At 44.9% G+C, this 21,157-nt stretch overlaps 1 protein-coding gene across 2 annotated transcripts in view; it reads left to right on the top strand.

Moving 5' to 3' along the window:
* Positions 1-710: 710 nt before the first annotated feature.
* Positions 711-21,157, top strand: part of KRAS (KRAS proto-oncogene, GTPase) — a 26,154-nt gene continuing 5,707 nt past the window's right edge. For both annotated transcript variants that reach the window (XM_018569166.1, XM_018569165.1), the window contains exons 1-5: positions 711-819; positions 4,709-4,712; positions 15,025-15,147; positions 16,226-16,404; positions 18,441-18,600. In XM_018569166.1, the coding sequence (XP_018424668.1) occupies positions 15,037-15,147; positions 16,226-16,404; positions 18,441-18,600 (450 nt within the window). In that variant the 5' untranslated portion in view covers positions 711-819; positions 4,709-4,712; positions 15,025-15,036. The remainder of the gene's footprint in view (positions 820-4,708; positions 4,713-15,024; positions 15,148-16,225; positions 16,405-18,440; positions 18,601-21,157) is intronic.

A 21,157-nucleotide genomic window follows, 5' to 3' on the forward strand; every position in this document is an offset into this window, starting at 1 on the left:
TACTCGATACCAAAAAACTGGTATCTGTGCATCCCAAAATGCAAATCAAATGCGTCTGTTTGTTTATTAATGCAGCAAATCACATTCAATGCAATGTTTCGGGGTCATGCTGGATCCCCTTCCTCAGGCAGGACATATTCTCTCCATACACAGATGCCTTCCAATGGGGACACCTGTTTCGGTTGCAACTCTGTAAGAGGGAATTCCTTGACTTTGTAAAGATTTCCACTCACCTTCTGTTGTGTCTCTGGGACAGGAAATCTCCCTAATAGCATGCCAAAAAAGTCCAAAATTAAAAAGAGGCTTTCAATAGGCAAAACACACCAACCAACCCGCACTAACCGTCACTTCTGAAAAGTTCAATGGTGACAGGTTCTCTTTATTCCCTCCCCAACACTACAGTCACTGACCGTAACGTTGTGATTGGTTACTATGGGCAACACAGGCACCTCCCTTCGGAATTCTTTGCCTTCCCGCAGTGGGCGTGCGCAGGCCTTAGTACGCGCTCCCACCGCACCTCGGCGCGTTCCGGACGGTACCTCAGACACTGCAAGTGCGCGCGCTCCCTCCTGGCAGCATTAGGAGGCGTGGTTTACCGCGCAGCGGGAGGGTTCGTCGATGCGGAGAGGCGTGGCTTTCGGAGCAGAGCGCCCTCCCGCCGGCCAATGGACGTTGCGGATTGATGGTGACGTCAGGCAGAGCGGCCGGAGTATTTATAGATCGTATTTAAAGAGCCCCTGGGAGTCTCCGGAGCGGCCTGAGTGCGGCCTGCAGGGGAGAGATATGCAACTGTGACCAGCCGGACCGCAGAGCTACACGGTAAGTTCCGGCCTGGGGAGGCTTATAAGGGCCTATGGAGAGTGTGGGGTTACTGGAGGCCCCAATACTCCAGTGTGAGGAGCCGTTCCGGGAACAGGAGGCGCCCCTGTGTGACTGCAGGATGTACCAGGAGGCAGCTGTGTGTCCCCTGCATAATATGGAGTCCGATCAAGGGGAAGGTGGGGGTCTTACTGGTATTTGAACGCTATTATGGGGGGGTCGTGTGGGGCCATATCTGGGGTGACAGTCTGGGTAAGGAGTGGTGAGGGTGTAGATGCTGAGTTCAGAGGGTTCCTTACAGTCTGTACTTGTTGTGAATCACTGGCGCCCCTACTATCCACAAGTTACCTGGATTTCTCTTTCGATCGTCCAGCTCTGCCTGATGGAGGGGGTGGGCTGTTCCCGGAGGATCCCTGGCAGGCTTCTGGGGCTGCGCTGGAAGGGGCCTTCTAGGAGTGTGACCCCCTGGGGGCCCAGTGATTCATGGCATACATGGCAGTACCTGTGGTTTATGTAGAAAAGGAGGGGGGGGGGGTCGTAATGCTTTTTTTTTGGAGGATTTCCCCATCAGCCTGCTCATCTTGCCCTATAAAGGGCCTCCTATAAGTGAAGTGTTGGAAGGGAGACTGGTACTGCTATTCTGGAAAACCCCAACAGCCAGCTGCTCTTTACTTTATGGAGGTCCTCTGAAGCCACAGTGTGGACCTGATGGTGGGTAAAGTTGATGGTGGAGGGAGCAGATGATGGGGCCACTGCGGCTAGCTGTTGATGGTGGAGGGGGCAGATGATGGGTCCGCTGCGGCTAGCTGTTGATGGTGCAGGGGGCAGATGATGGGGGGGGGGGTTTTAATCACCCAGCAGATTGAGGGGGTAGAGATGCTACTTGCCTGGGAGTATGGGGTGGTATCCTTCTCGCCTGGTAAAAAGTACCTAATCTGTGATTAATCCAAGTTAGTGCATGTTGATGGGCCTGATGGAAGCTCACCTAACATGCATGTAAAAACACGTCAAGTGCTGCAACACATATTAAAGCACACTTGGGATTGAGTGGTGTATACCCAGTGTGCTGTGTAATATGATGGGGCCCTCTGGTGAGCTCACATCTGCTCAGACAATCGTGTGCCCGCTCTACATTGGACGGGTTTCTGGATGTGCCATGTGAGGAAGCGGGTTAGCCATTGTTATATGGCAAGGACTGGCACCCAGGGTTTTCAAGACCTGGGTTAAATGGAAGTTGATCAGACAAGTTTGAACACGTACAATCAAAATTTTGACACCGCCCCCTCATGAGTGTCTTGTACCTCCTTTCAGCTAAACTTGTGCATGATGGACCACCATGACAAAACTGTGTCCACCATTACGCTCCCTGTGTAGGTGGGGCTTGGGTGGACTTAGGCCTGGTTCACACCTAGGCGTATTGCATATGCGCGTCTGTCGCGCGTTTTTTTACCGCGGTTTGTGGTAAAAAAATTGCGTGACAAACGCGCGTTTCCGAGGGCTACTTGGCTGTATCCCAATGGAAACGCGCAACAAAAACGGCCCAAAGTAGTACCTGTACCTTTTCAGGTGTGGGCCGTTTTGTATTGCGTTAGGGACGGGCTGAAATACGGCAAGGTGTGAACCAGACCCATTGAATACAATGGGATTTAGATGTTTGAGCGTTCGTCGAGCGAAGAACGCGCTACAAAACGTTCAGGTGTGAACCAGGCCTTAAAGTGACCAAGCCACAGAAACCTATCTTCTATCAACATCCTTGGGGTGCCGGTTCCTGTTCCCTTCCAGCTGATTCACTTGCATACAGAACTCAAGCCATGTGCACTGTGATAAATGTTATTTATACCTTTTTAAGTAGATAACAATTTTATTTCAATTTTCTTTTTTTTTTAAATCTTTTCCTTGGCGGGGGTGTGTGTGTGTGGGGCTAGCTTTTGGAGATCATTTAATCTACCAGATTGGAGTGCTACACTAACGTTGAGGAAATGATACGTTTATTCCCATGCCGCGCGGTTTTATCATTCATCTAGTTCGTCCCAGCGTGTGTGACGTTCCCGAGGGTCAGAGTTCAGCGATGATAAGCTTCGCTCAAAGTTTTGGAATTGGAAATTGTCTATAATGACCCAAAGTAACTGGTTATCTTCAGACCTGGATTGGAAATAGTGGACAGTTTCAGAGTCTGATTTTTCACTTGTTTTTTTAGCAATACTGGTACCAGTGCTGCAGTATTTCACTGCGGTCACTAGTCAGAAAGGGGGTATTTACCTAATAGCATTCAGGAACCAGTCAGTCTGTTGTAAGATCTAGAAGAAGTTTCTTAGTTGCCAGGGGAGGCTTCAATACAAAGTTTGCTACAAACTTCCAGCTTTGGTGTTTGACATGTTGGCTGCCCGATTTCTGAAGCTTGTCTTCTCCTGCATTAGGTTATCAGACATGAAACCTGAATAATTGGCAAAAAAAAGGGGGAAGTTTGAGGTCTGAAGATTAGAAATTTGTTCTGTTCAAGGCGTTCAAAGAGAACTTTAAGCAATATAACGGTGGCATTTTGTCGTTTTAATATTGGCAGTTCTCGTTTGGGTCTGCAGCCATGACTTTGTAAAGTGAGAAATTCTAATGACTCCCTTGCAGCCAGGGTAGGTTTGGTCTTTATACAGCGCCCCCCCAGCCCTGTCCTTGCGTTTTACTGTGCTACTTGCCTGGTATGCTATGTACCTAGAGGTATGCTGACTCTACAGTGTTTTCTTACTAAAGCAGGCCATACACCTATAGATTATCTGCAGACTTTCTATGGTCAGATGGAAAAAGTGCAACAGATTCCTCCATCTACTCTACACTGTGTGGATGGAGGAATCTCCCACCAGGCCAATTTTCCGTATCTTGCTAGCCAGCCCCGCTGGCTCTCAAAATACCTGAACAATCTGATTGGCTGCCGGCATTGTTCAGGTGTTTTGAGAGCCAGCGGGGCTGGCTAGCAAGATACGGAAAATTGGCCTGGTGGGAGATTCCTCCATCCACACAGTGTAGAGTAGATGGAGGAATGTGTTGCACTTTTTCCATCTGACCATAGAAAATCTAGATAATCTATAGGTGTATGGCCAGCTTCAGGCTGAGCCTTCCACTTGCCTTTTGATTTGAAAAGATTTCAGCAAGTTTGCTACATCTCCATATTTCTCAATGAAACTAGGTTTTGCCCATAATGAGCCGCCTCTTGTAGTTGTAGACAGTTCTGAGGATTAGCTGTTGCCGAAAGGCTCACTTTAGCACAAGTTGTTTCCAGTATCTGTGATGTATGCTTCCCGCATACGTAGGCCATGCGTAGGTCTCACTCTTTCCATTCTGTAGAAAGTATGATGTGAGCCCGTGGAACAGGTTACCACACCCCGTGCACCTGTCTGGCATTGCTCTGTATTCAGCTGGAGGTGCAGGTGTCTCGTCCAGTAGCGACCCAGGCTCTGTTACCCTTCTCTTCCGTCTGCTGCAACTTACTGGCAATCCAACCTAATATTTATGGACCACTAATAGGCTTGTATTTTGCATAGCAATGCTACGTAGGTCAGTATTGAGGGAGCAGCATTTAAAGAAATCAAATTCAGACTTCTGCACCCTCCCAGCAGAAGGAGGGCTAGAAACCACAGGAAGCAATATTAGTCATGTGCCCTAAATGCTACATGATTTGTTGACATTTTGGCTTACAGGAGTGTGGGGTGAAATAAATTGTTTTCCCCCCCCGCCTTCCATGATAAATGGCCCACCTAAATCGGGCAACGCAAGGCTCACAAATGATAGGAACATGCAGTCATATGTACCACCTTGGTATTTGGGCTAGCAGGATCAATGCCACAGAACTGTTGGTTGAGGTTTTCACACCAGTGGCAAGCTCCACCATGTTATCCAGACTAGTATGTGTGCAGGGTTGGTGAGCCTGGCTGGTTTGGATAGGTGCTATAGAGCAGGGGTGCCCATAAGGCCTGGTTCACACTTGGGCGTTTTACAGCGCGTTCCTACGCTCTGTAAAACGCTCAACATGTGAAAACCAATGATTGCCTATGGGCATAGTTCCCACCTGGGTGTTTTACAGCGTGTAGGAATGCGCTGCATAACGCCCAACGAAGTACAGTAGCTTCTTTGGGGCGTATTTGCCGCGCGTATCCATTGGGATACAGCCAGGTAGCCCTCGGAAACATGCATTTGTCGCGTGTTTTTTTTTTACCACAAATTGCTGTAAAAACGCGCGGCAAACGTGCATATTCCGTACGCCCAGGTGTAAACCCAGCCTTAGGTAGATTGTGATCTACCAATAGCTCTCAAAGCTGTGCACACATGAATACCTATTAGTCTGAGTCTGCTGAGCCAAGCTCCCTGACACCTTTCTGGTGGGTACTGGTGGTTGAAGTGCTATGTATTACTTCAAAGAATATTAGTTTACACAGCCTGCTGCAAAATACAGCCAGGAGAGCGAGCGAGGGTTTTCTTTTTTTTTTTGCTGGTAGATCTTAACACAAAAAATTGTGTGCACCCCAGCTATAGAGGGTTACTTTGTTTCTCACAGAGTCTGGAAGACATCTAGGCAATGTCAGACCCTCACCAGAATCTCCTGCTTCTCCAGTATCGGGAGGGACAACCATCCTCTGGCTTATGTGAACCTAGAGACACCCCTCTACCTAGAAGTCTGCAGGCAGGTCAGGGCAGGACCGGCCAAATCCCAGGAGCAAGGTAGCCAATGCTCCTTAGAAATGACAGCTGGCTTCTGTAACTTGAGGTTTTGTCAATGGAGCTGGGGCTCCAAAAAAAGCCATCCTGCTGGCTCCTGAATTCCATATTTTTGTCAACCTCCCCTCTCAGTTCAGGGGGGCAGGATTCTGGAGATGACGCGCCAAGGGTATTGTGTGCTTCCTGCCGGCATCTTTAAGCTTGTTGAAATGTATGCAGGACACACAGCCTAATCCAGACTAATGACCTGTACTCATGGACCAGGTACCAGTATGCGGCCTGCTGGACCATGTGATGCTCTAATCCAGGCCTCTCCACACTGTTCCTGTGCACATTTGTTGCCCACCAAGCCCCTCCACCCCCCTAGCTCTTTCACACTGTCGTGCACTTTCATTGCATGGACAGAGGAATACACCTACTTATGGGTAGCTGCTGAAGTTCCGAGGCTGCAGAACTCCATTCGATAATAAAGGAGGAGCTCGGAATTGGATGGTACAGCAGATGAGTAACTGTAAACTGCTTCCTGAAAATGTGCTGTTTTGTTAATGTTTGTTTTCTGTTCAGCGGCCCGAAGATTTCCATTCACCACCTCCGCACCCTGCCGTACCGTAAGGCACGTGTTCTGTGGAAATTGTAGCTGTTTATACTGTGATCTCTTATCGTGTTGAGTAATCGCGGCAGACCAGCCTACACTGGTCTCTGTATACATTGTGGTCGTGTGACACCATGTAAATGACTCTCTGCATTCCTCTGAGCTGCACGCAGTACACTACAATGTTTCTTGTGTATTGTTTGTTGGGAGATCCTGGAGGAGGAAAGTTATGCAGACTTGATACTTTTGTTATGCAGAGTTTGGATTGACTGTCGCTCTGTTCAGCGGTGTCCTGTGGTTAAAAAAACTTTTACTTGTTTTTAATATGCTAAAGTAACATGAAGTGTAACTATTTTACATTAAAGGGACACCAAACTCAGGATCTTAAACCATAGAAGTACCTTTTTAGAGGAGAATTCTGAGGCGAGTGATTTTCACTCAGCCTCATAATCTGAGCCGGCCTGTGACAATGAAACTGTCAAAGATCGGCTCAGTAGGTCGGGAAGTGAGCGAACGCATACAGTCGCTTGCTCACTTCATCTATCCCTGCAGATCCATGACTGTCACTCATGGCTCCCTGCAGGGATTCCCCCCTGCCCCGTGTGCGATCCTCCAGTGCTGACTGGCGAAACGGGCGGGAAAGGAGGTGGGCACAGCTGGCTCTGACCCCGGATGGGCAGAGCCATCTGTCAATCCCACGGCTGGGTGGATACAGACAGTATTGTCGGGATCTGTCCCGGCTGCGGCGTCTCAGTATACCGTGAGCTACAGCTATATACTGAGCTTTGGGTCACGGGAGAACGCTAGTTTGTTCTCTCGTGACCCTTAGGAGAACTATGGGGGAAAAGTCCTGACCCCATAGTTCTCTTAACTATGAACAAAAATGTCTCTTATTTGTGTATCACTCGGCTGTTGAGCCTCAAATCATCTCTGAATTGGTGCTGACACTGTCCTTCCTTCTGGAGGGTGGCTACTTTTTGTTCCCCATGGTCCCTGTGTGTTGTGAAGTAGTCACCGCTCCAAGCTCACTCCCGGGATGGACTACAATCTTACTACAAATTTAGTAAACTAAACATGAAATTGTAGTCCATCAAAGGAGTGAGCTTGGAGCGGTGACTACTTTACAACACACAGGGACCATGGGGAACAGAAAGTAGCCCCCCTCCAGAAGGAAGGACAGTGTCAGCACCAATTCAGAGATTATTTGAGGATCTACAGCCGAATGATACACAAATAAGAGACATTTTTGTTCATAGTTAAGGCACTTGAATACATTTTTAAGATTCGAACTCCTTTTTTTTGTTTTTTGTTTTTTTTTGTTCCACGATTTCGGTCGTGAAACGAATTAAACTGTGATCAGACCGCGATCTTGACAAGAGGAAGCCACGACCGGTGTCAGAGCAGGGAAGATGGCTGCGCTTGTGTGCTGTCACCCGATGCGAACAGAAGCAAAACTTTGCCAAACTTCCTGTTCGCGAACCAAATTGTTTTTGAACTGAGGTACCACTGTATTAAACATTTGAGGGGTTTTATCTACTAGCAAGCAGTAGATCTATGCAGAAAGGTACAAACTTGCCTGTGTCACCGCCACGCACTCCTGTCCAAAGTTCTGAAGATTTTCAGGCGGCCGCGAAGGATCATGGAGTGGGCGCATGCGCAGTAGAGATCTTCAGCCGGGAGAACAGGAGACACGGTTTAAGTCAATGTGTGCCCCTGCACAGACTCTATGGGACAGGAAGACACAGCAGTCAGCGCTGGATCAGACACCAGCACCAGCAGTGGAGGGACTCCTGAAAACTACCGGAAAGAAGATGATCGGATCAAGAGACCTCATTTTAAGGCAAGTCCTTACACCAGCATAAGGGGGATTTGTTTCTGTACGCGTGCACGCTCATGGCTGTGGGCATTGACTTTTACTGTAACCCTCCTCTCCCTGCCGGTGATATCTACTGCGAATGCACCCGCACACCTCCTCCTGCACGGCCATTCAGGAAGCTGGATTTTACAGGTTAGTATTTTTTTTTAACACCATTTTGTTCATACATCTACTGCGTGCTATATCTAAAACCAAGACTTTAATACCACTTTAAGCACCAGTTCATTTTCACCTATTGTATGCGTGTTGGAGACCTAGTCCAAATGACGCACATATACACGTGCATGCCACAATGCATATAAATAAGCGTGGCCTAGTTTTAAGATTTTGATCTGTCGAGTGAAACCTTCTGTAAATACTTTTTCTTCCACAAGTCACATCTTTGTATTCGGAGGCTTACAATTTTCGAGCTCCACATTTTTAAAGGCTGGTTGCACAGGGAACAAATATGGATCCTATAATTATGTGTTGCTATATCTAGCACTGAGACCGGTCGTACGGAGTAAAATAAGCTTGGGCCTCTTATGTCAGTTTGCCAAGCTCCCCTCCCATAGGCTTGTGACAGGGCAAGCACACAATTGCTTAACAGACCTATACCAAAAAGGATTCATGAGTTCACAGCTATATGTATACTCAGCCTGCACTGTGCTAAAGAAGCTTAAAGTCCCTGTGAGCTTCAATGTTGTAAATCTGCATCTGCCGGCATTCGGCTACATGAACTGAGGTTACGAGGTGTTTGCCGGGTAGAACGTCCTGCAGAGTAGACATCGGAGGGACTATTCGGGCTTAGCCACTGATTAGGCTGCTCTCTGTGGTCATTTGAGGTCGGTTCTCGTAGATCCTCCTGAAAAGGTCATGTGATTGGATGACAGCCAATTACTTTTTGTTATAGCTATTGCATCAACTGTTATTTATATTATACATGTTTGTTGATGGAGGTTTGTTTGGGTTCATAATTAAAGCCTTAGTAATGATCGGAGTTTTCTGAGCCAATGTCCCAAATCCCAGGAGTTGTTTTGCTCTGTAGACACCTGTAAACGCACTTGGATGTTGTAGGCAGACAGAAGGAGCTGCTGTAAATCATCAGCTATGGGCAGGCTGGGAGGCAGGGCTGTCGGTGATCACAGGCAGATAATGGTAATGGTCCTGTAGTCTACATCAGGAAGCATGCACATTGACCCGACAATGCTACTACAGGAATAGTACCCTGTGTTTTCATGTCCAAACAGGAAGGTGTGGGGGGGATTGGCAGGGGGTCGTAACCCCCCCCCCCCCCCACAGCAGGGGGACTGTCCCTGAACTGCAAGGGTTAAGCGATTGTTTCTGCCTAGGTGCTAAAAAGCTACTCTCCCAATCCATGCAGCTGGCTTGCTCTTAGACTGGTCCTTGGAGCCTCTCTCCCCCTCTGCTGCCGCAATCTGAGGTCCCTGAGTCATCACACCCTATACAGTGTTTAGGATGTGAGGATGCCGGGGGACATACCATTGCTGCAGTGAAGGGGGAGAGACTCCAGAGGGAACAAAATGCTAAATTGAACAGGCTGCATGGGATGTCTGTACTATCTCAGGCAACTGTTGTATCATTGGCAAAAAAACAACTATGACGATGGGATAATGGTGGTTGACATGTATAGTAAGAGCTGTATGATGCTAATCGGTAAATGCTCATTTCTTGTCTTTTGCGTTTTCAGTTTGTGTGGAGCTGCTCTTAAATCAGTTGTGAACTTGTAAAAATGTAAATGTTATGCTTAGGGCTGCAACAACTAATCGACATAATCGATTATAATCGATTATTGAAAAAGTTGTCAACCTCACGCTCGCCGCTGCCAGACCCGCTTGCATCCGCGCTCCACACGCCGCACCTCCTCCCCGCCTCACATTTCCTGCCCATCCACATCAACGATCGGCACAGGGACGCGGGGAGATGTAGTAAGGAGGAGCAGGTGTGGGGGGATGACAGCTGCTGATAGACAGGTCCGATCTCAGAAGCAAGTTGCTGGAAGACTGCTCAGGTAAGCCTGCACTTTCCCACACATGGTGCTCTATAATGTATTGCTGGGATTTGTATTTCTCTATAGCTGATGGTACATTGTGCTGTATATTATACATAGGAATACAAATCCCAGCAATACAGTGTATAATGTATGTATAATGTATTGCTGGGATTTTGTTGTACTCCTCTATAGCTGGTGATATTCTGCATTGCGCTGTATAGAGGACTACAAGTCCCAGCAATAATACATTATACAGCGCAATGCAGAATACCACCAGCTGTAGAAGAGTACAACAAATCCCAGCAATAATACATTATAAAGTGGTACAGTGCTAAATACCACCAGCTATAGAGGACTACAAAACCCAGCAATAGTACATTATACAGCGCAATGCAGAATACCGCCAGCTATAATGTACTATTGCTGGGATTTGTTGTATTCCTCTATAGCTGGCGGTATTCTGCTTTGTGCTGTATAATGTGCTTTTGCTGGGTTTTGTAGTCCTCTATAGCCGTTGCCATTCTGCATGCATTGCTGTATAATTTTACACTTTCCATTTCACTATATTGCACACCACACTATCTTTTTTTCTTTTTTACTTCCACCGCTCCAAGCTTGCTCCTGTGATGGACTACAACCTCAATACAAACTAGTAGTCCCATCACTGGAGCCATTTTTTAAACTTTATTTTATAGTTTATCCGATTAACCGATTAATCGAACCTAATAATCGGCTAACCGATTTTGAAAATAATCGTTAGCTGCAGCTCTAGTTATGCTTGGATTTTTTATGAAATAAACTTAATGGATTTTTGTCCCAATTTAGGTTTTTTTTTTTAGTCCAAATAAAGTTTTATTCTTTTCAAACAAGTGAAAAAATATATAACATACATAGCACATGTTCAGGGTACATACAGGTATACAGGTAAGTTGGTCCGCAGGACCCAATACACTCAAATGACTCCTTTACATGGGGGGTATCTTCGAGCCATAGTAACCAATGATGAGCTTAGAGCGATAAAAAGCATATGATCATCTGCCACTGTGTTGTGCCGTGTGGCTCCGTATACCTCATTAAACGTGGAGGGGAGGGGGGGGAAGACAGATCATTGGACGCAAGACAGGACAACACAATACAAATACAGACAGTGTTATGGTACGAGGACGCCCAGGTTGCTCGTGAAGGCGGGTGGAGACCTCAAGTAGGTTCCTGAGACATATCCCGGTCTACGACATACGATGTCAACAGAGAGTAGTGATAAAACTAGTCCCGACTATGGTGCTGAGGTCAACAAGGCAGGGAAAGCAACTGAGTCTTGAAAGCAAATCCATGGCAACCACAAGTTTCGGAAGGATTTGTTGCGGTCTGCGTCTATAGCCACCATTTCTTCCATACGCATAGTATCGTTAATGCAAGTCAGCCACATTGTTCAATTTAGGTTTTTTTTTTTTTGTGGGCGTCTTTGGAGCTAAAAGTCCTCCAGAGGTCAGGCATGGCAAAGCTTTGTAGTTGGTCTATAAACCTGAACAATGAGTGTCTGTTTGTTCCTATTTGGTCTGTTAGGTTTACCATTAAAAGACTTTTGTTTGGCTACCCCTGATCTAGATGATGGCAAACTCCGGCCCTCCAGCTGTGGTAAAACCACAAATCCCATGATGCATCTCTCTCCAGGAGTCGTGGATGTGAGAATCTTGCAATGGGATATGTAGTTCCACCACAGCTGGAGTTCAGCTACCCCTGATCTAGATGATCTTGTGGGTGGCGATCTGCCTGAGATGCACTCTTAGTTGATATTATTCAAAGAAACTTATTACACACTCCTTTCCTAGTGTGACAATGCTGCTTCTCCAGATACTGTACATTGAGTGTTTGTCACTTGCAGAATCGCGCCAGGTACAAAAAGATACAAAATCTAATGAAGTCACCACATCAAAGGACTGGTAAGCTGCAATAGGACCCCTTTGTTCTTGTGAGGCAATGCTAAACAGGAGCAATGAGACTTGTATTCAAATACTGCAGCTGGGTTCATCTATTCACCATAGCACTGCAACCGAATAGAACCTTCCCCGTCCTTCAATTGAGGGTGTCTTTGCAGTGAAATGTGTCTTGTCGCCAGTGTAAAGCTGGTCATACACTGCTTAGATTTTCAAAAGATCTTTTGTATAAAGTTTGTTCAGAAATCTACTAGTGTATGGCCTAGTCTCATTTGGCTGCCCAGGTTTGCAAAAAATAAATCCCAGACTTTGCTAACTGAGGGCGTAAGGCAAAATGGTCTGGTTTTGGGTTTTTTATGTGTACCCTTGCATGTGTCATGCATACTCAGGAGCTGGGAGACAGCATATGATACTGGCATGAGATCAGGCAGTTGCTTCACAGCTAATTGAAGCGCTTCCCAAATCTGGCTCTTTACTGCAGTCATGCTCCAGAGTAAGCCGTGTATTTTTAGTACTTTGCTCTCCTGGGAGGTATTGGGAAGGTACAGTGGCACTTATTTAAAAATTGTTTTCTTTGAATAGCCCTTTTAATTTTGGCTCACCATACATGTTGCAGTCTGACCAAACAATCTTTGTACGATCCACTTTTGGGTTTACCGAACGGTATATAACGATGACCTACCTGATGATGGATTATGCAGTTAGATTGGAATGTCTGCGAGTTCAAAAGCCTACACGGTTACAACTTACAAAACCACCCATGCAGCTTTTTAATGAGTTCCTGCATTTGTCACATAATTGGTGTAACCTGTAAAACAAGTGACTGCTCACGTGCTGCGATGTGACGATTAATCACCTCTCTGAGACTCTGCTGTCCCGTTTACAGGCTGAAGTCAGGTGGAACGAGACTCACAAAGTGACATCTTTCTCAGGAGTTCAGGTTAATTTATACTTAACACTAAGACTCTTCCAGTCTGAGGTCAGAGGAGAACCTTGAAATCTGACCCAGTCAGGGCACTTCAACCCAACGAGGGAGTTGTTTGTTGTTCTCATGGCTGGCCGTTATTGACTTGGTTTCTTTAGACCATTCTCTTGTGGCTGAGAGTCAAACAATAGTCACCTGATAATGACAAAGTGAAACCATATTCAGGAATTCTTTTGTCGTCCCATTTACGTCATGGCTGGACATATACGAAGCAGACTTGTGTGCCGTCAAAAAATGTGTTCCGTTTCGGAATATCCGTTATTTTGTAATTCGTATCCGAAACTCAATTCCGATTCGTACGAAATACGAATTTTCGTTAGTTTCGGCACGTTTTCGTAACTTTACGAACATTCGTTATGAAGTTAAAAAGCAAAAATACCTTTTTGTTAATATTGGAGTCGATGTGATAGTTTTTGTATCAGGATTCCGTATCCGAATTTCGGATAAAAAAAAACCTACCATCAACTCCAATATAAATGTACTTTGCTTTTTAACTTCAATATAAAGAATGTTTGTAACGGAACGTCAACGGAATTTCATATTTCCTGCCTGTATTGTAATACAACTCTCAGCAGCAGAAGAGAAAACCTCTCTGGTCAACCAACACGAAATACGAATTCCGTATCCGAATTTCGGATAAAAAAAAACTACCATCAACTCCAATATAAATGTACTTTGCTTTTTAACTTCAATATAACAAATGTTCGTAACGGAACGAAATTCCGTCATGGAATTTCGTATTTCCTGCCTGTATTGTAATGCTACACTCAGCAGCAGCGGATCCGTATTTCGGATTTTTTAAAAAATCTTGTCATGTTGTTCAACCTCATTTACAGGGGTAATATTAGTTCCTGTTTCAAAGAAATTCGAATCAGAAATTCGTTAACGGAATTTCGTATTTCGGATATAATTCGGAAACTGCAATTCGGATTTCGGATGCTTCCGAATTTCAGGAAAATTCATACGAATTTCGATTCGAAACAAATCGCACATGTCTAATACGAAGAGCCAAATCAGCTCCCATTGTTATTTCAGGACAGGTCGTATTGGCTGATTTTGGTAAATTTTTGGCCGCAACTCTCGTTTTAATGCACGACACAGGGGACGGGTTCAGCTCCCTATACTTGCTGTGCTGTCTCCCATTAAACTCTGGGCCTAACGCAGATGACTATAAAGCTTAAGAGATAAATTACCTGGGGGGGAAATGGCTGAATTAGTTTGGCCTTTAATATGAACTTGTTTTTTTTTTTAAAGTTCAGGTCCCATCTGAGGCACAATGCCCCTTGACTAAGAAGGTTGGATAGAGAGCTCCACAGATGTATAATGTACGTCTTACTTCAGCTTTTTATATCCAAGCTGTAAGGGAAGCAGCAAAGCCAAGCATGACGTAAAGATTGGACCCTGGGCTGGACCAATCCCAGGAGCCGGGTCACAAATGATCCTTCAAGATTACAGCTGGTGCCTAACTTTTGAGGTCTCCTTGTTGTCAATGGAGCTGGCTCCACCAAATAACTCTGCATGCTCCTGGATTGGACAGGCTGGGGGTCCATCCATTGTTCCCTAAAGAGGGGTCTGTTAGACTTCTCTAGAGAAGTTGGAAGGGTAATAGTTCTTCCCCAGTATGTATTGTTGCCATGACCATGTTACAATTCTTCATGTGGATACCTTTTATGGCTAGAACCCTGACAAGGGACAGAAATAGAGAATTTCAAGACCTTCACATCTGTTCTCTCAGGTCTCATTTTTTACATGTTCAAACAAACAGAAAATGTGTTACTTATAAATATACAAATAAATCACATCAATGTTTGAAACTGTGCTATGTTGTGCCCTTCTGTGTATTTTTAGTGTCTTTATATGGTTTTTCTAGCTCTAATCACCCCCTAGTACACTTCCAGGCTGCAATTATACAGGGAGTTGTGGGTGATAGCTTGATCCTCTGCTATAGATTCACCTCTGTCTGTCCAGGTGGGAGGTTTATTTACCATGAGGGAGTGAGACTGCCTCATACAATATTCCCCAGGGCTGCATTGCCACTTGAGTAGGTATTAATAGAACCCCTCCCTCTTCCTGTTTGCCTGTCCTGAAATAACAGCAACATTTTCATTTTTTCTTCTAGATTTTTTGTGAAAAATGACGGAATATAAGCTAGTGGTGGTCGGCGCTGGAGGCGTTGGGAAGAGCGCTCTGACAATACAACTAATACAGAACCATTTTGTTGATGAATATGATCCTACTATAGAGGTGAGTTGGGTACTCGTAACATGAAGGTGCAGTCCGAACCCAAACCTGGTCTTCAAGCTGTCTTATGTTCAGTATATTAGAAACAATATTTCTTACCCAAGAACAGCAGACTGGAGTCTGTAGGAATCAATATCCCTTTATATGGAGCTCAATGTCTCCCAACTTGTAGAATTTCAATGTGAAAAGATCCCCTAACCCCAGATCTGGGTAAAGATCTGTAATATAACATTTTACAATAGTCACATGCAAAATAAAATCCAAGGAAGTGAAAAAGGTCTTCTGTTTTTGTAATTATTTAAACACTAGCAAATCAGTTAACCATATTTCTCCACTCTGAGAAGAAAAAAAATGGATGCCAGAAGTTGTGATGTCAAATACATTGCTAATTGGTAAAAAGTTGCTATTTTGAAGTTTCCCCACCCCGGAGAAGGTCCTCTCCAGTAAACCTCTACCATGCAGAGCTCAGTCCTAAAGCTGCAAAATCTTCAGGCAGTATACATAGATACTTGCTTTTCCCGATTGGCTTGGTTGAAAACTTAGCAGGAAAATGGCCCTTATGGAAGGGGGACAAACCTTTAAAACACAACTTTGCATAAATTTAGAGAAATTGAAAACAAGATGAACTGTGGCCAAAAGTCCACACCCCTAACCATCACACTTGGATGAGTTTGTTGGACATCCCATTCCAAAATCATGGACACTAATGTAAACCATGGCCACTAATATATGGGGTTGAGGCCACTCAAGTACCTTCACACCAAAACTGGTCAAACCATGTCTCAATGGAGCTGGCTTTGTACACGGGCAGTCATGCTGGAACAGAAAAGTACCTTCCATACTTGTACCACAAGGTTAGACGTGGACAATTTTCTAAAGTCTTTGCATGCTGTAGTACCTATAAACAGTAACCCCCACCATTTCTTGATTGGCATTTAGGTTAATAGAGATGCAGCAGCCATTTTGCCCTTGGCGGACAGATTGTAAGCTCTGCTGGTACAAAGGACAGCTTGATGCTTTCTGTCCAGTGCTGATCCAAGCTCTAACCTCTTTCCTCAATCTCACCTGTGTTCTTTTGCAGGACTCGTATAGGAAACAAGTGGTCATCGATGGCGAGACCTGCCTACTGGACATCCTGGACACCGCAGGTCAAGAGGAGTATAGTGCAATGAGAGACCAGTATATGCGGACGGGGGAGGGATTCCTCTGCGTCTTTGCCATTAATAACACTAAATCCTTTGAGGACATTCACCATTATAGGTACATTGTGCTGATGTAGATTTGTATAAGGCAATGAAAAATCACCTGCGAAAGGCTTTTTTTTTTTTTTTCTTTTTCCTTTTAAACTTTCCTGTTCGCCATTCATTTCTCTGATCTTCACTCTCTTGCAGAGCAATGGCTTCACATCCAAGTGAGTCTAATGCCTTGTCCTCCTGCCTCATGCTGTGGCTCCATCCACTGGCTCCTACAGCCTTTTGTGAGCCGTGGAGGCTGCAGGTATCAGGCACTCCTGGAAGTGTCAATATGTGAAGGTTCTTCTAACCGCTTGTGAACAGAACAAATGCTCAGATACCTTTTGATACCAGAACTTCCAGTCAGACTTCCTCTGACCGGCAATGCCACAAGGAAACATGAGCCTGATTGGCTGCGAAGCCGGCTCGATGCTGATTGGCTGGAATCGGAGCCCAGTGAGTGTCTGTCACTGGTGTGCAGAGGAAGACTACACTAACGGTGCAGCAGAGTATGTAGCAGGAAAGGTGGGGGAGAGAAAGCAGGAGATGGGAGAATGAGGCAAGGGACAGACAGAGGGGAAATGAGTGGGGAATGTCTGCAGTATAAATCTGCTATATGTGGATGTAACGAGTTTCGAAGTTGAAACTTCTTTCAAGCCTCTGTCCCAGTGCGGTTTTGTGTAAGCTCTCAGGCTCTGTGTAATGACCGGGAAGCCGCTTCCCTGCCAATCTAGAAGCTGGGTGACGGGGTAATGACACAACGCCCGGCTTCCTGATTGCTTGGGAAGCCTGCTCCATGCTAGCGGAAGTACCGGTATCTGCGCGTACAGAAATATAAATATCTGCACTCTTACTCTATTCAGAAAAACCGGTATCGTGCATCCCTAGTCTGTATAAACTAGTGGTGCACCGAAATGAAAATTTCAAAACCGAAATAAAAAAGTCAGGCTTAAACATTGTTTTTTATTTTAACTTTTTCAAATGTTTTAAATATATTTTATTTTTATAAATGTTTTAATTGTTTAATATTTTTATTTATTGATTACATTTTTCATTAAATATTTTTTACTTTACTTTTAGGGGATTTGGGAAATATTGGGGGTCTAAACAGAGCACTGATATTTCCCATTTTAAAAAAGAAAGATTGAGGAAGTTATAAATGAACAGGAGTGTTCCTGTTCATTCATAACATGAGAACAGAGTATGTTTACTATAACCACAATCATGAATGAACAGGAGGTGATGTAGATCACTTCCCATTCATTTATAATTGAGGATATAGTCAACATGCTATGTCCAAACACTCAGCGATCGCTGAGTATTTGCACTCATCTCCTTCCTGACACACTGTCACAGGAGGCTGAGCGAGAGGAACTCCGCCTGCTGTGACAGTGCTGGCTGTCTCCGCCCACACATCGCTCTGGGAGGAGGCTGAGGGGCGTGGCAGTAGAGAAGCTGGCCGCTCACAGCGCTTGGCTGCCTTTGACAGTTTCTCTCCTCCCCGCTGGGACACAGAGTAGCGCCCAGCGGGGAGTAGAGAAATATGGATGCCCCGCTGTATCGGCCAGAAAATGGCACTTTTGGCATAATGCCGAAAGTGCCATTTTCAGACGCTATATCGGTGCATCCCTGGATTAAACGGTATTCTGCAGTTTGTGTGGTTTTTGAATTCCTGTTCCTGTGAGCCGAAGTTGCCTCCGTCGAAATCAGCCATCATAACTGGCTGTTTTGTAGTAACAGAAGTTACTACAAAAGTTACTACAAAACAAAAGCAACAGAAGTTTATTGCAAATCAACCCTCTTATAAGAGTTGCACTTTGGTCCCTCTGCTCTTGTGATGGCCAGGTCTATTTAAGGTTTTATTTTGGATAACTTGGATTACTTTTGAAGGACTGAAGTGGATGTATTAAATAGACTTTGGTTTTGACTATCCATGTTCTGTACAGGTGAGGTCTTTTTAAGTATTCCTTCTGAGTAGCCCATGAGACACAGAAGGTAAATATGAAGAGTATTCAATTTGTCAGATTGGCTAAGCTGACTCCATTTTGTTTGCCTTTCCTGCAGAGAACAGATAAAAAGAGTAAAAGACTCTGAGGACGTACCGATGGTTTTAGTCGGCAACAAATGTGATTTACCTTCTAGAACAGTAGACACCAAGCAAGCTCAGGACTTGGCACGGAGTTATGGGATTCCTTTTATTGAAACCTCTGCAAAAACCAGACAGGTAACGTGTAGCATGGAGCGCTGAGACCTCACAATAGTCGGGGTGTTGGCCGGTTTAAGTAACAGCTTGTAAATTGTCATCTTTTCTTCCATTCGTTCATAAAGCTTCAACCTACAACATCAGTTTTAAGCTTTAAATCCTGTTTCTCTAATAACTAGTAATGTAAAACTCATATTCAGAGACTTGTTGGCTTCTGAAAAATTCCAAGAACAGTTTAGTGTGGTCTGCATGCAATCTGTTTCAGTGGAATCTTTTTTTGTCGCTGCTGCTGCATTTTTGATGCAACTTAAAGATGGAGATGTTTCAATTGTTCTAGGATTGTTTCCCCCTCAGTAGGGCCTATTCACATTTTGCCATTCTGAAAAACAGACAAGTAGCCTATTATCGCTTTGCCGCACCACATGTGCAGGTCTGTCGGGTTTGTTTATTGGGGGTGCTGTTCAAAATGAATGGCATTCAACATGCTTTGCTGTGATGTGCATGTTGCAGCAAATGGAGTTCTGAAAAAGGAGGGGGGGGATCAATGAGAAAGTGTTAAAATATTCTTGTTGATGCAAGTGTTCAGAGTGCCTAGAATGGAGGAGCCCTTAAAGAGAACCTTTACACTGAACCATATTCTGGCCTTATTTTTTACTGACTGAGGAACTGTGCTTCGTACTGCATGCTTGTTTGGTTGTGTATTCAAGCCAAAGGCTCAACCCGACAGAAGGCAACTAGTGTATTTAGACTGTGGTTAGGAATGGCAGCTTCTGTAGTTCAGCAAATATTGGATGATTACACCCAATCCAGTAAGTGATCTGTCATCTGGTGATAATGATGTTCATATGCCCAATTTGGGGCCCCCAATCCCTCCGCAGCCATAACATAGCTGACCTCTTCCTTTGTGCATGTTGGGGGACCCATCTAATTCCACTTTCAGATCCAATATCCCTCTGCGGTCTTAGCCCTCGTTCACACCTGAACGTTTTGTAGCGCGTTCTACGCTTGACGAACGCTCTACAAAACGCTCAAACATGAAAATCCCATTGTTTTCAATGGGTCTGGTTCACACCTCCTGCGTATTTCAGCCCGTCCCTAACCCGTTTCCATTGGGATACAGCCAAGTAGCCCTCGGAAACGTGCGACAGACGCGCATATGCAATACGCCTAGGTGTGAACCAGGCCTTATGGCCAGTCTGGGGGGTTTCTTTTCAGGATGTTTTCTCCTCTAACAAGGCTGATTTCCTCCTTGGAAGTTAAACTGTCTTGTCTGAGTTTTTTAGGACTGCATGCTGTGCTGGCTCCATCCACCTTTACTCCTGTGTGTGTTCAGTACAAAAGTCTAACTAGCTCAGATAACGGATCCTATTTGTGCACTTTTCCTTATCAATTTTTGTCGGGCAAAGGCAATCCTGATTTCTTTGATGTTGGTGTGTTCATAAAATATATACACTGCCCTGAATTCCTTACATGCCTGGGCGATTTCCTTATCGCAGATCAGTGTGTCACTAGGGCTGGCTCATTAGAGTGCACTGCTGGAGCATGCTGCATTTTTCAGTGCTAGTAAAACTCACCCCCACAATGTGGGTGGTTTTATATTCATTCATCCAAGTTGAATGTGTTTAAAGAATATCCAAACCAAGAAAAAAAAATGCATTCTGTTGCAGCTACAGGACTTCCATGTAGTGGCTGTGATGGTTTTATTTTCTACAAGCTACACATTTTCAGCAAGTACAGTAAATGGCTGTTCTTACCGAAAACCTAGTGTCCTTTGTCACTTCTGGCGAGCTGCATCGAAGATTCTTCCTTAACTATATTCTGTAAATCAAAAGTTAAAAAGGTAACTGTTTTACAGAATATAGCTACCTTCCTTTCTAACTTCTGTAAAGTACCAATTGCCCTGACCCACATGTGCATGTAGCCTTATATCCATTACATCAGAAGAATCGCCTAGGGTAGTGGTAGGCAACCAAGGCTCTCCAGCTGTGCTGAAACTACAAATCTCATAAGGCATTGCAAGCCACAGGCATGACTCCCAGAGGCAGAAGCATGATGGGATTTGTAGTTTCAGCACAGCTGGAGAGCCAAGGTTGCCTACCCCTGGCCTAGGGGGATAACTATGGTCTCCTCGAATACAGTGGATGGTGTGACGTAGCCACCCGGAGAAGATTGTTATTTGCAGTATTACCAGGTGAAAAAGCAAGTGGTTGAAGGAAAACTAAAGCACCCACCACACCTAGTAAGCTCTAATACATAACATTTTTGGGTTTAGTTGTGCTTTAAATAGTTGGCCATTTTCTAGTGTTGGTAAGTTGACTTGCCCAATGGTTTAGTAGACCACATGGGTCTTGGTGATCTGTGCTTCGGCTATACATGGCAAAGCAATACGGTCACTTCTAATGCAGACCATCACTGATGAACATATTAACTTTTCTTTCCATCCAATGCCACTCCATTCAGTTATTCAGAATGAAGGGAAACCTCTGAGACGAGTCCTCTGGAATAATGGTTTATAGAGGGTTATGAACTCTCCCATCGTGACTGCACCAAACGGTGCTGGTGCTCAAAGGAGCAGCTG

The sequence above is a fragment of the Nanorana parkeri genome, unplaced genomic scaffold (assembly GCF_000935625.1).
Source record: "Nanorana parkeri isolate BGI_ZX_2015 unplaced genomic scaffold, ASM93562v1 scaffold1295, whole genome shotgun sequence".
Lineage (NCBI taxonomy): Eukaryota > Metazoa > Chordata > Amphibia > Anura > Dicroglossidae > Nanorana > Nanorana parkeri.